At 42.1% G+C, this 12,102-nt stretch overlaps 1 protein-coding gene across 7 annotated transcripts in view; it reads right to left on the bottom strand.

Moving 5' to 3' along the window:
• ksr1a (kinase suppressor of ras 1a) overlaps positions 1–10,322 on the bottom strand; it is a gene marked incomplete at its 3' end in the record, with an annotated part of 34,706 nt that extends 24,384 nt beyond the window's left edge. For 4 of the 7 annotated variants that reach the window (XM_082549836.1, XM_082549838.1, XM_082549841.1 and 1 more), the window contains exons 1-2: positions 10,148–10,321; positions 6,623–7,198 (exon numbers count right to left, since the gene is read on the bottom strand). In XM_082549836.1, the coding sequence (XP_082405962.1) occupies positions 6,623–6,832 (210 nt within the window). In that variant the 5' untranslated portion in view covers positions 6,833–7,198; positions 10,148–10,321. Of the gene's footprint in view, positions 1–6,622; positions 7,199–10,147 lie in introns of all 7 variants that reach the window. The other 3 variants (XM_082549840.1, XM_082549837.1, XM_082549842.1) reach the window with 2 other exon arrangements.
• Positions 10,323–12,102: the final 1,780 nt, after the last annotated feature.

Raw genomic sequence — 12,102 nt, 5'->3', positions numbered from 1 at the left:
GAAGTTAAATTCTCAACGTGTTGACCCTGACTGAAGCTTTTTAGCTCTGCGAGCAGTCGTCAATCATCAGCTGCAGTGAGAGCATTATAAAATAATAAAACTGAATGTAATCCAATGAAAAAGAAATATTACCAGCACACAAGAAAGCACCTTGTCATAAAAGCTTCTTTGGCTAAATCGAATGTGCCTAAATACAAACGTTTAGGTCTTACATGCCAAAGAGTGCAAGCAAGCTTTACTAAAAAAGGACAAAAACAGAGCAGCATTTCTGACTTGAACATGCATTCAGCTGCCAGAGGTTGGCCTTAGAGGCCAGTAAGTAAGACCAGCTCCCTCTCTGGGAGGAGTGAAAAGACAGGAACATATTTTGCTGGAAACCTTTTTACATATGGACATGTATGCAAATGTACTGGCGTGCACACACACACACACACACACAGACCCATGTATACGAAGTAGATGGGAGATAGAAGCAGGACTGCACAAAGTGAACCTGTGATAAATGTGACATCCAATCCATTATAAACTCAGAATAACAGAGCCTGTAGTCCTTTTGGTTTTTTAGATCAGGCCTAGCATGGCATTTGCTCAGTGTGGCTAATGAGCTAGCCTCCTGCTTTACCTCCCTATACACCAGTGCAGCCCTGTGACGTCAGGTTACCTAGCAACCCCTCTTCTGAGTCGTCAGCAACATTTCAGTGGGATTTTCCCAAACATGTGAAACACAGAGCTCAGGCAACATACATATCACCATATAAACATCCCAATGTGTAGGAGCAAAAACACGACCAACATTTCTTTTATATTGTTCCTCCCACAGAGAGCAGTCTCTTTACCCATTATCATCTAAATGGGTAAGGTAGACAGGAGGACACAAGCACGAAACCCCCTCACCGATATCAGTACTGTGCATAAGAAGAGCACAGGCACGCACACGTCAACAAAATAATGGCAGGCTGGCCTGGTGGATATTATTTTTGGTGCAAAGGGGAGAAAGCAGTGTTTGACGTGTGGCCCGGAGGGGGAAGGAGGAGGAGGGGGGGAAATGGCGTCAGAGCCCACCTGTCAGCAGAGCTAAACAACACCATGGCAACAGCCTAATGCTGCGAGGGGATGAGTGACAGCCGGTTTGTTGGGCACCGAGGAAAGGAGAAGGGAGTCCGAGCACAGGCCAGCCTGACACAGCAGACTCGGGGAGCACATCCCACCGCTTCAGTTGTTTTGTTTTCTCAAGGCTCCTGCTGACACAGCCACTTCGGTGCACCTGCCAAGGCTATAAGCGTGGCCCTATCACAGAACTGAGCAACAATGCTCTATCCCCGGAAATGTTATTCGCAGATGAAGGTCAGCTCTCCCGCCCAGAAATCTGCACTCACGTCTTGTCGTCAGAACAGGCTCGCTGAATAAGAACACGCCTTATGTCATATATCATTAGCCATGTGGCCCCTCTGGACTAGGTAAGAAAAACCCAAAGAGGAGATACCGATATAAGTTTTGGTGGAGATTGAACAGAAAGTAGAGAGCACTTAAAGTCAAAGCACCTCTTAAAACTGTGTCCCAGAGATTTGCTTCATCATATCTGTATGCTACATTGTCACCATTGGCCAAAACAGGAAAAAAAAAAATCTAATCTTGACATATTTATGCAGGGGCCAGGTCACAGAGGGGAGGTGGGGGTGTGTCTGTCGGGTATAAACAGTTGACAGTCCAAGACAATGGCCTATAAATTGCCCCTCCTCCATCATTGTTAGCACCCATGCAAGTCGATGCTGGGTGGGAGTGGTAGGTCCAGGGGTACGTGTCTGTCTGAGCCTCAGACAGACCAAACAAGGCACGTCTAAGAGGAGAACATGTGGCAAGTTTAGCCAGTTAAAATGTAAGGTTTACAAGCTGCTGTGAGGCATTGCACTTTTAAACATTTTAAAAGGTCTATTTTTAGACAATTACAACCAGGTATGATTTACAGCTAGACAAAGCAAATCCCTTCTTCCCAGAAAAGAAAAAAGTACAGCAGGCCTCAAAATTACAGGATGCAATCCTCAACTCACCCCCAGTCGGTTTAAGAATAGATCAACATCTGCCTACACTGTTCAACAGTATGTACTTCTATCTTATTGGTTACAACAAAAACAACAACAACAAACAGAGAAAGGGTCAGGGCTGATATAGTCACTACAGTTGTGTTTCCTCCTTTATACCCCCCCAACAGCAAACACACACACAGCAGTTGTCATGTCATGAGAAGCAGCACAGCGGATTGGCTTTGATTCTCCCCTCCCCTTTCCTCCCTGCTCTCCCTTCTCGAACGGGCTCTTTGCGCGTCATTTGATTTTCTTATTTAACAACCAACCCTGAAAATGCGTAGGAAGAAAGATGTCTAAATATAGACGCAGCCACAACAGCTCGCACCACGAGCGCGCAGCAAACTCTCTCCAACACTGTGAGGAGACAAAACAGAGTGACGCTTTGCTGTTTGCATTACATAGAGAGGTGATGAAAAAGAAAGGTAAGGGCACAGGCTGCTTTTATGGAAAGACTTACAGCATCAATGTATATATCTATATCTCTCTCATATATATATATATATATATATATATATATATATATATATATACACACACACACACACACACACACACACATACACCTCAGAACACACCATTTAAGGCCAGCGTGCACGAGCAAAGCACTTGATATTAGGGTGCATTTGTTTTCCAAGTTGAGATTCTGTTGGGATTACGGCTCAGGAACAAACAAGGTGCTAAAAGGCAGAGCAAGTGGATGCGTGGATGCAATAAAGCAAGAGTCAAGCATACATGAAGAGCTACAGTAAATGTAACAGAAGCACCACGAGAGGCAGACAGAGCCTAAGCCTGAGTGGGATTAACGTGTGAAAAGTGAAGTACCAGTTAGCACTCCATTTGAGAGGCCAGTATCATTATCCTCTCACTGGCAAGGCAGAAACCCCCCCCCCCACAAACACACACACACAGTTCAAGTGGAATAATAAAGCTCTCTCAATGAGAGAATAAAGTGAGTTCAAGCTGCTCTTGATTGCACTCCAGTGCAATATGGGAAAGATAACCCTTTCGCACCACAAGCGTGACAACTACTCTGACCTCACACAGACTGCTCAAATTCAACACACAAATTAAAAGTACTCGCAGCTCCAGCAGGAACGATATCCATGCCTCGCTGCAGAACAGACCTCCTCTGATATGACGGTTGCATGGTGGAGTGCTTGCTGGAACTTTAGAACCATGGCATGCCGCTGCAACCACTGCACGCCCCACCTCATCAGACACATCTCGCGCACGCCTGGAAAAGCAACACCTCTCACACAATACTTCTTAAGAGTCATTTGAAATCTACGACCAATGCACTAATCCACTTACTTCTAAGAGACGGGGAACGTAGTAAGAAGAATCTAACAGAGGGCCCAAGTGAGAAGTGAAACTACACAATGAAGGCAAGAGGTGGTTTCAAAAGAGCGTGCCAGTAAAGCTGTGGGAAGTAAGACCGCTGATCGGCAGAGGATCCCTAATGCCCTCCTCAGCCTGAAAGACATCTAACCCTAGCGGCGTTTCTGGCACGATACATTATCATGATTGAAACATTATCATGCCCGTCTGATAACCCTACTAAACCAATCCTTCATGTTACAAATGGATGCTTTCTGAAGAACACACCCAGAGAACAGCAAATAGGACTTCCAAATGTCTTCTTCAGTTTGTCTTGAGTTTTTCGGAGACAGAAAACTATCTATATCAGCAGACCGCAACTGTATTCTCCCCTCCTGCCAAAGATCTCTGCTTATCTTTAAGATTTCATCACATCAGTCTTTTTTTTCCCCAATTCTTGTTACTACCCCATTTGTTTTACTGTGTAGGAAGCATCCAGTTTAAGAAAAGCATGACAAAATCACTCCAAAGTCTGCTAACTCTCTAAAAACGGTCTACAAAATTAGAAAATAAGGACAAATAAAGCAACTGCAACATTTGAACAGCCTTAAAATCTTGTGCTAGAGGATCCATTTAGGCTGGCTTGGCATAGCAAACACAAACACAGTCATTGCATGGCAAAGAATTACACAAAGGAACCCAAGAGGTGACTGCACGTTTCCACTAGAGCTGTGATCTAAGATATTACGAGTCACGTGTTCTCAGACAAGTCGATTGTTGTCAGATTTTTTTATCTTTATGCTGCCACTTGCAGTAACAACGCAGCGTGTATGAACAGCTGCACCGTGAGCTCACTGCCAACTAGTCGCTGAAGCAGTTTAAACAATCAAAAGTACAGCTATAATCAGTGGAAATAAGAAAAAATACAATGACACACACACACACGTACAGCTGAGGCATAAAATCAGATAATGAAACGCAGACTGATGCACTTTTTATCTCCCCTTCAGGACTCGTTTGATTTCTGATTCTGATCCTACAGCAGGAAAGGATCCTGAAAGCTTGCGAGGTCTATAAAGCAGCAAACTTTGACTTGAAGTAACCACATCCACTGCTTCCACTTCTGACTTTCAGAGACAGCCCCTAATAACGGTCTCATAGGCACAGGAAAGAGACCCAGGAGCCTTCAAGAAACATGTGAGAGCGGCACGGCCTGTCCATTGTCATATAGAACAATGCTGGTGCAAAATGTGTCCACATGACAGCATTTCTCAGGAAGTACTCTGCCAGATCACATCCTGTTCCAGAGACAAGGTATGCATGACCACAGATGAAGAGGGGGTGAAAATGTGGAGCAGGATTCGCTTTGTACTCTTTGTTTTGAACCCGTTTATCTAGCTCAGCTCAGGCCCATATTTGATCATATACACACACACACACACACACACACACACACACACACACACACACACACATATATATGGTTTTGGGTTTCGGCTGGGACCAAACAGAAAGGCTACAAATATCCAAACTGATTTGCTTTGTTTGCTTTGGTTTCATTCAGTTGAAGAATTTGAATGTTCTTTTAAGACCAGGCTTCTTTACTCGAGCCTGTAAAAATTTGTTCCTGCACAGAATAGCTGCCAACTCGCACCTGATGCCTGTCAGCCAGCGAGGGAGCAACCAAATTATTTTATAGAGATTCATACAGTATTCTCAAACTGGATAAAAAGCTGCAGCTGAGTCCATAAAACAGCTCAGTCATCTCTCCTTTGCCTTTGGGTAAATTATTACCCCCCCAGGCCTTGCTGGTGATATTTGTATTTGTGATTCTAAGAGGTTACGGACACAGTGTAACCTGTCGTTTAAGGGGCTTCTTCCTTCATTAGCAGCAATTCTGGACCGCGCTAAGTATTTCTAAAAAGTAGCTCATTATATCACTGTGAGGCTGAATAGAAAGCAATACTTTTTTTTAATGTAGGGCAACAGCCCAGTTGTTCACGGGGTGTTTGGTTATAAAGAGATAAAAGAGACATGGATAATTGATAGCCTCTAGCCAATCAGGAGTGAGTATTCCTTTTAGCTAAGGTACAAGGCTTTAAATAAACCATGAACCAGAAAACCCCCATCATCTATTATGTCTCCAGGATGTCACTGTGACATTTGAAGGCTTTGAACTTGTAATATTCAACTGTTTTCCACATCTTCAAGCCTCATCAAAATATACTGTCTGTATCAGCCATTTATATGCCACAGCACCCCCCCCCCCTCTTCCCATCACCCTCCTCAGCAACATCCAGGCCTGAGATTTTTTTAAAAAAACAAAAAACAACTGGCCCTTTTGTTGAAACGACTGCAGAAGAGAGCTATATGTATAACCCTGTTTCGCATGTATCAGTTATCATTATGTGGTAAACCGAAAAAACGCACTCCCCCGTCCCTCATTTGAATTTTCCTGAAACATGCGAAGTGAGAGCAATATAGCGTGCGTCCTGTGCTGACGCCTGCACGCCACCAGGCATGACTTCTCCACCGTGCCGCCTGCTATAGTAGGGTATGTTGCTCCAAAAGAGCAACGCGCAAAGCAATGTCAAGTCATCCCCGCACGACGTAGGTGAATCGGCATCCAGATGCAGGAGAGCAGCAGCAGCAGCACACCAGCCTTTGCCTGCTGGATGAGGTTGGGGAGGGGGGGTAACCACATGGATCGCGTCGTACATTTGTATTTGTCTCACAGGCCCCACTGTATGGAGGCAAAACCAAGTGCAGAGCGCCATACACGAACATATACATATATCTATATAAATAAAAGCCGTGAGTGTCTATTGAATGTGTGCCATGAGGCCAGGCTCAATACAGCTGCACGGCACGGTGCTGGGAACTATCCAAGGAGCTCCGGGCAAATAAAGAATATTCTAGAGGGATAGTAAAACCCAACGGGACAAAGCAAAACTTCATTATGAGCTCCTTTTATTGTTTTTTTTTTATGTTTATTTTTGAGTCACCTCTACACAGCGAGCCAGCAGTAGCCCGTAAAGCGACAAAATGTGCTCGGCTCACTGACACTGATAGGGCGCCTCAGCCAATATTCAGCCTGGGAGGCGGACATAGCGCTGGGGCTTCATGACTCCGCAATTTGGCTATACTGCTTTCTATCTCCGGACGGGGCTTATGCACGGAGCCCGTGCTCGGGAGGAGGAGGAGAGGGGGAAGCTCATTACCTCTAAAGTTCGTATTTCCTGCTGTGTGAGGTCGTTGGTGGCGGCGCATTTGGTGCGTAGCCCCTGTAAGCTGGAGATGGAGATATCAATCATATTCTGGATCAGTTCGCACTGATGTAGCGCGGCCATCGCTGCGCCACCGCCGCTATCCCTCTCCGGCTGCTCATCACTCTCGACCATCTTTCCGCCTTTAGCAGACACACTATCCATTCCTCGGCATTGGGCACGGCTGGAAGGGCTGGAGTCAAAGTGTTAAGCTAAAAAAATGTAAAATAAAAATAAATCAAACATATGCAGCAGTCCGGCGACGCAGCGACCTATTGTGGAAGTTAGCTGACAGCAATTGTCCCCAGCTCCGAATCTGGAAAAAAAAAAAAAAAGAAAAGAAAAGAAATGGAAGCCCTGTGTGCAAACAAAAATGTTGACAGAGATGAAAATAAGGTGCTCGACGGTGACCCGGGTCCAAAGTCCAGTGAGGCTCGACTGAGAGGATACTCAAAGCTTCCACCGACACAGCTCTGACAGAGGCTTCCACCGTCTGTCAGCTGTTGGGAACATCATGGAGCGCGGTGCAATCTGGGAAATGAAGTCATATGGGTTACACCAACGTGCACTCCTCTGTCGTTCGTTAGTTGCTCACGCAAGAAAGCGAATGAAGAAAATGAAGGTTTTGAGAAGTATTAAAGTAACTTGTCTTCATCCGGGTGTCCTCCTATTTATTTTAATTTATTTTTTGTTGTATTGCAAGCTAGGAAAAGCGTATTAATAATACAATTAACGACGGCTTAATTGCATTAAACAGTTTTGATATACTGCAGGCTGATCCACTGTCACGTGCTTACTGGCACTTATCAGGGTTTTTGTTGTTTTAAATGTCCGTGCTTCTCCTATTGTGACCATTTTTCAGCTGGGAGAAGATTAGTATGCAGGGTCACAAGTAGAGAAGCCTAAATCCAGGGGCGATTCTAGGATGAAACATTTAGGGGGGGCTCAGCCTCCAATCATAATGTAATGCATACAGTACACGTGTCTGTGTAAAGGCCGTTAGGCTCAACAATGTTCTCCAGAATTTTTCAAAGTAAGTTAAAGAACTATTTGTAGAAAAGTGAGTGAGAGGAGAAATGTGCTGTTTCAGTCTCTTAACCACATAAAGACAGTCCATCTTACTTACGCAACTACTTATCTCTTACTTCTACTTAAAAACCTCAGTGTGACTGCACTGTAACATCACCACATCAACAACTGTGGACATTTAAATCTGTGTTAACTGTAACCTGTACCCACTCCAACAGATATCCATTGGTATCCATTCAGTAATACCAAAAAATATTACTTTACTGAATGAATATTACTTTACTACTGTGATTTTTTTAGTGCAATTTAGGGATGCTAAGTACCCCCCCCCCCCCCCCCCCCCCAAATAGGCCTAAAATCACCAATATACCTAGATAAATAAAGATTATGTAAATGACTTTGTATAGGTCCTACCTTGTAACAGGAATGATCTTTGTGTTTCAAAATGACTTGACACCATTCATGATAGATATGTTTGACAGATTATAGGCCAGCAGGTCATTTTAGCAAATAGTGGAAATCGCTTTTTGGCAGCAAAGTAGATAATAAAGCAACTGCAAAATAATGCAAAATATACTGCTGTGGTGCTACGAGGACGTCCAGGCCTCAGCATACTCCCACTTTTTCTATTCTGATTGCAGATCTGTACAGAGAGGCAGGGCAATTCTAGAGTAGCTTTGGACACCAAGAATAATCACCACCTTTCACCTCACTTGCAGCTCCATACACTGTCATTATACTGTGCGGAGCAAAGCTGATGCACCAGAAGAACTATTTGGATAGGAAATTTAGCAATATGATTACAAGAGTGCCGACTAGTATATCCCCACATTCTTTGTATTTACATTTATTTAAAGACTGTGAATCAGTGCTGAATCCTCAGCTCATCAGATCAAGCTCACAGACTGTAGGCGACATCATAACTGCATAGTGAAATATACAAGGTGTACTTTAAGTGAGCTTTACACCCAGAGAATAAAGGATATGTGCATATTTAGTACACTTTTATATGCATATTTGGCACAAAAGAGACTAAAAAGTGATTTTATTGTCATCCTCACAGAGCATCGAAAGCCATAGGATGCATGGAGGCAGAAATGAAGGAATAACAATTTGTTACTGCAAAGTCGAAGCCGAGGTAGGTCGTCTGTCCTCATATCAGGACAGTGCATATTATATCTGTGGGGGTGGGATGAATTTGCAGGTTTCCACAACCGTTAAGTAGCAGTACACATGGCTTATTGCTGCAATGAGGGTGTGATGTTCCTTCCTTTAATATACCCTGATTATACAATGGAACGTGAGTCACTTCTCATGTAGCCCTGTGTTCCTTCTCCTCCATCTGTCTGTCTCTTCTCCTCTTCTGATTTGCAGGGAAAATGTAACTGTGTCTTACACTGGCCAAAAAAAAAAAAAAAAAAAAAAAATTTACACCAGTCCAAATATCAGCCGCACATGGTAGCACATAGAAATCAGACAGTGCAGAAGTGAAAAACCAAGTAGAGGGATTAGAAACCTCACTCTAGCTGTTTTGGTACACCACTGAGTCAGCCTCAAATCACTAGAAGCTATTAAAGTCAAAATGAACAACTTTAGTTCGGCTTAAAATAATCTGTAACCCGGCTGTATTAAAATGTTATGTTTATTAATGCACATACAGTATAAGCAAGTTCTTTAAATTTAGAATCATGGGTTGAGAAAGGTGACGCTGATAAGTAGTCTCTTTATGTTTGAAGTTTAATCAATATTTACTCACAAACAACACGTCAAGTTGGACAGACCTAAATCTCGACTGAAACACAAAAGAGACTTACTAGGAAATCCGACAAGCTTAGATTGCTATATGAAATATTAAAATGTAAGTCGATTAAACTAAGCAGCTTGTTGAATTGCTTTATCTTTTCAAGGCGACACTGTAACTTTCTCACAAATATATTAGAAGTACATGTAGGAGCCTTGCTGTAATGGAATGAAACAGACACAAAGTCTCACTCTCGAGTTATTGTTGTTGTTGGTCCACCACTTTGTGAATTCAGCCTTGCTGTATTAACAGCACAGATTTGATGATGAAATGCCAGCAGGACACCACGCCAATTTCAGCTCCTCTCTGCCTTCAAAATCAAGTTACAAAGCAGTAACAGAGGGATCATTGTAATAAGGGCTTTACAAAGAAAACAATACTAGTATGCTAAAAGTTTCTCTACTCGAGGACATGCTCTAGTAATCAAACACACCGAGCAAAATGGAAAAGATGGTTATTCTGTGTTTCGAAATATAACGACAGCTATTTTTGGATCCTGTGTCTTTGTAGGGGACATAACTATTAAACTCACATATGACAAAAAGGTGAATTTTGAGCAGTTTTTATTTTTTTACCTCATGTGCGCTCTTTCTCGTGAAACATGTACCGTATTGATAAGGACAACAAAAAAAAGAAAAAATCAGTCTCACCATTTGTTCTTCCTCCCCATTTTCTGTTTTTGCTGCAGTTTTTTCCCCCAAGATTTTGTTTCCATTTTAAATGATACTTGAAAATAACTGGCCATTGACCTCAGAAATATGATTGTACATCATGTAAGAAATCCCACAAGTATCTGAGTGGAGCATAAGCACAACGGTCAGCTCGCTTGACACAACTCAGAGAGCTGAGGACGACATGATCCTTTCCCAGCCTCATGGTCTCTTAAGCCCTTTAAACTGTTGTACTATTGGACAGCCAAGGCACAACACGCGGCACGGAGCTCCCGGCTTTAGATTAAATTAGACCATAGACAATCTAATTCCATCTGCTTTGCTAGCCAGGATTCCCAGCAGGCATCCCTTCAGGTCTTCAGAGGGTGAGCCCCAAAAACAGCATTTAAGACCCGTGACCTCTGACCTGGAAAGCCTGCCCACGAGGCCTGCAGCATAGCTAACAAGACACTTGTCTCATTGCACTGTTTGGATACTTATCCCAGGTGCACATAGCTTTGTAAACCCTTAAGTATTTTCTATAATTCTGCACAATCGCGATTTTTACATCAGTGAGACAAAACATCACAAGTCAGGCTATTTATTTAGCCCAGTAGTAATTATCCAATCATAAATGTTTTCATTAGATAACAGTTTCTGGATTACAGGCAGGAGAGTTCACCTGAACTCCTTCACCATGAGGTCTTTTTGTTGTTGTGTCCCGCAGAGTGTGGTGTGTATTGTCTTGTTGAAATAAGTAAGTTCTTCCCTGAATGGCAGCATATGTGGCTCCCAAACCTGTATATATTGTTCACAGGATTAATGGGACCTTCACAGATTTACAAATTACTCATACCATGTGCGCAGATACCATCACAGATGCTGGCTATTGAGCCAGATGGTCTCTCTCTTTATCCATGAATGCAACTTCTGTGATTTAAAAAAAAAGATTTCAGTTTTAGTGTAACTTGAAGGATCAATTCAGTATGAGTTTTTCTTCTTTAATGACACTTCTGTAGATGATAAAATCATTAAGCGTCCATAGAATTTTAAATTGTTGGCCTATGTGCCCACAAAGCCTTCACAACTTGATGACCCACTCCACAGCTTTACTTTAGAAAAGCTCTGGGAGTTCCTCTGTTATTTCGCCCAGTCCTGTTAATATTTAGCATAATTAGTTGTGAGATGTTCCACTGGTGGGAAACTCATTCTTAAGAATTTTGTAACTTTGCAGTCTTTTGTTAGTTACAGCAAGCAGGTTTTAAATAATTTGATCATCACTGATTGCTGTTTTTACTGGTATTTTTTACACAACTTCCCAGTGGAAACCTTTTAGTTTTTAGCTCTTATTTATCCAGAAATACAGTCTTCTGTGTGCTTCCTACTTTCACTACTTTAGTTATAAATACTGCATTCGAAATTTTGGGTCAGTTAAAAAAAAGGTGACAGTCATAAATCTGCTTTGGTGCTCTGAAAAATGCTTTGCTTTTGCTTTTGCTGATTTTTTTTTTTAACTAACTATACATACCAACATTTTACATTAGCTAAGAGGTGAATTTCAGTTGCTCCATTTTATTTTGAAAGAATCAGTGAGGATTATTCCAATTCAGGACCATTTTTAAGAACTAATTTTACAGTTCTTAAATATGTCCATCAACAGCATTTCGATTAATTGTGAGTCATAGAAAAGCATGTTTTACAGTGCCAGAAAAACACACTCAAATGGTATGATGCACTTAGGTAACTAACTAAAATAACAAAGAACAAATGTATAGGAAATGCCTTCACTTTTAGTCCCTTATAAATGAAATTTAAACTAATACTGAAAATAATAAAAGTAAACTGAACACTTAAAAAAAATGGAAACTAAAATAAGAAAACTCACCCTGCGAACTAATTAAAACAAAACTAAATGTAAGAAAAATGTGCAAAATAAAATAAAGCAAAACAAAAAT

Source organism: Aulonocara stuartgranti (genome assembly GCF_965226115.1).
Source record: "Aulonocara stuartgranti genome assembly, chromosome: 10".
Taxonomy (NCBI): domain Eukaryota; kingdom Metazoa; phylum Chordata; class Actinopteri; order Cichliformes; family Cichlidae; genus Aulonocara; species Aulonocara stuartgranti.
This window is presented reverse-complemented; position numbering and strand designations above follow the sequence as displayed.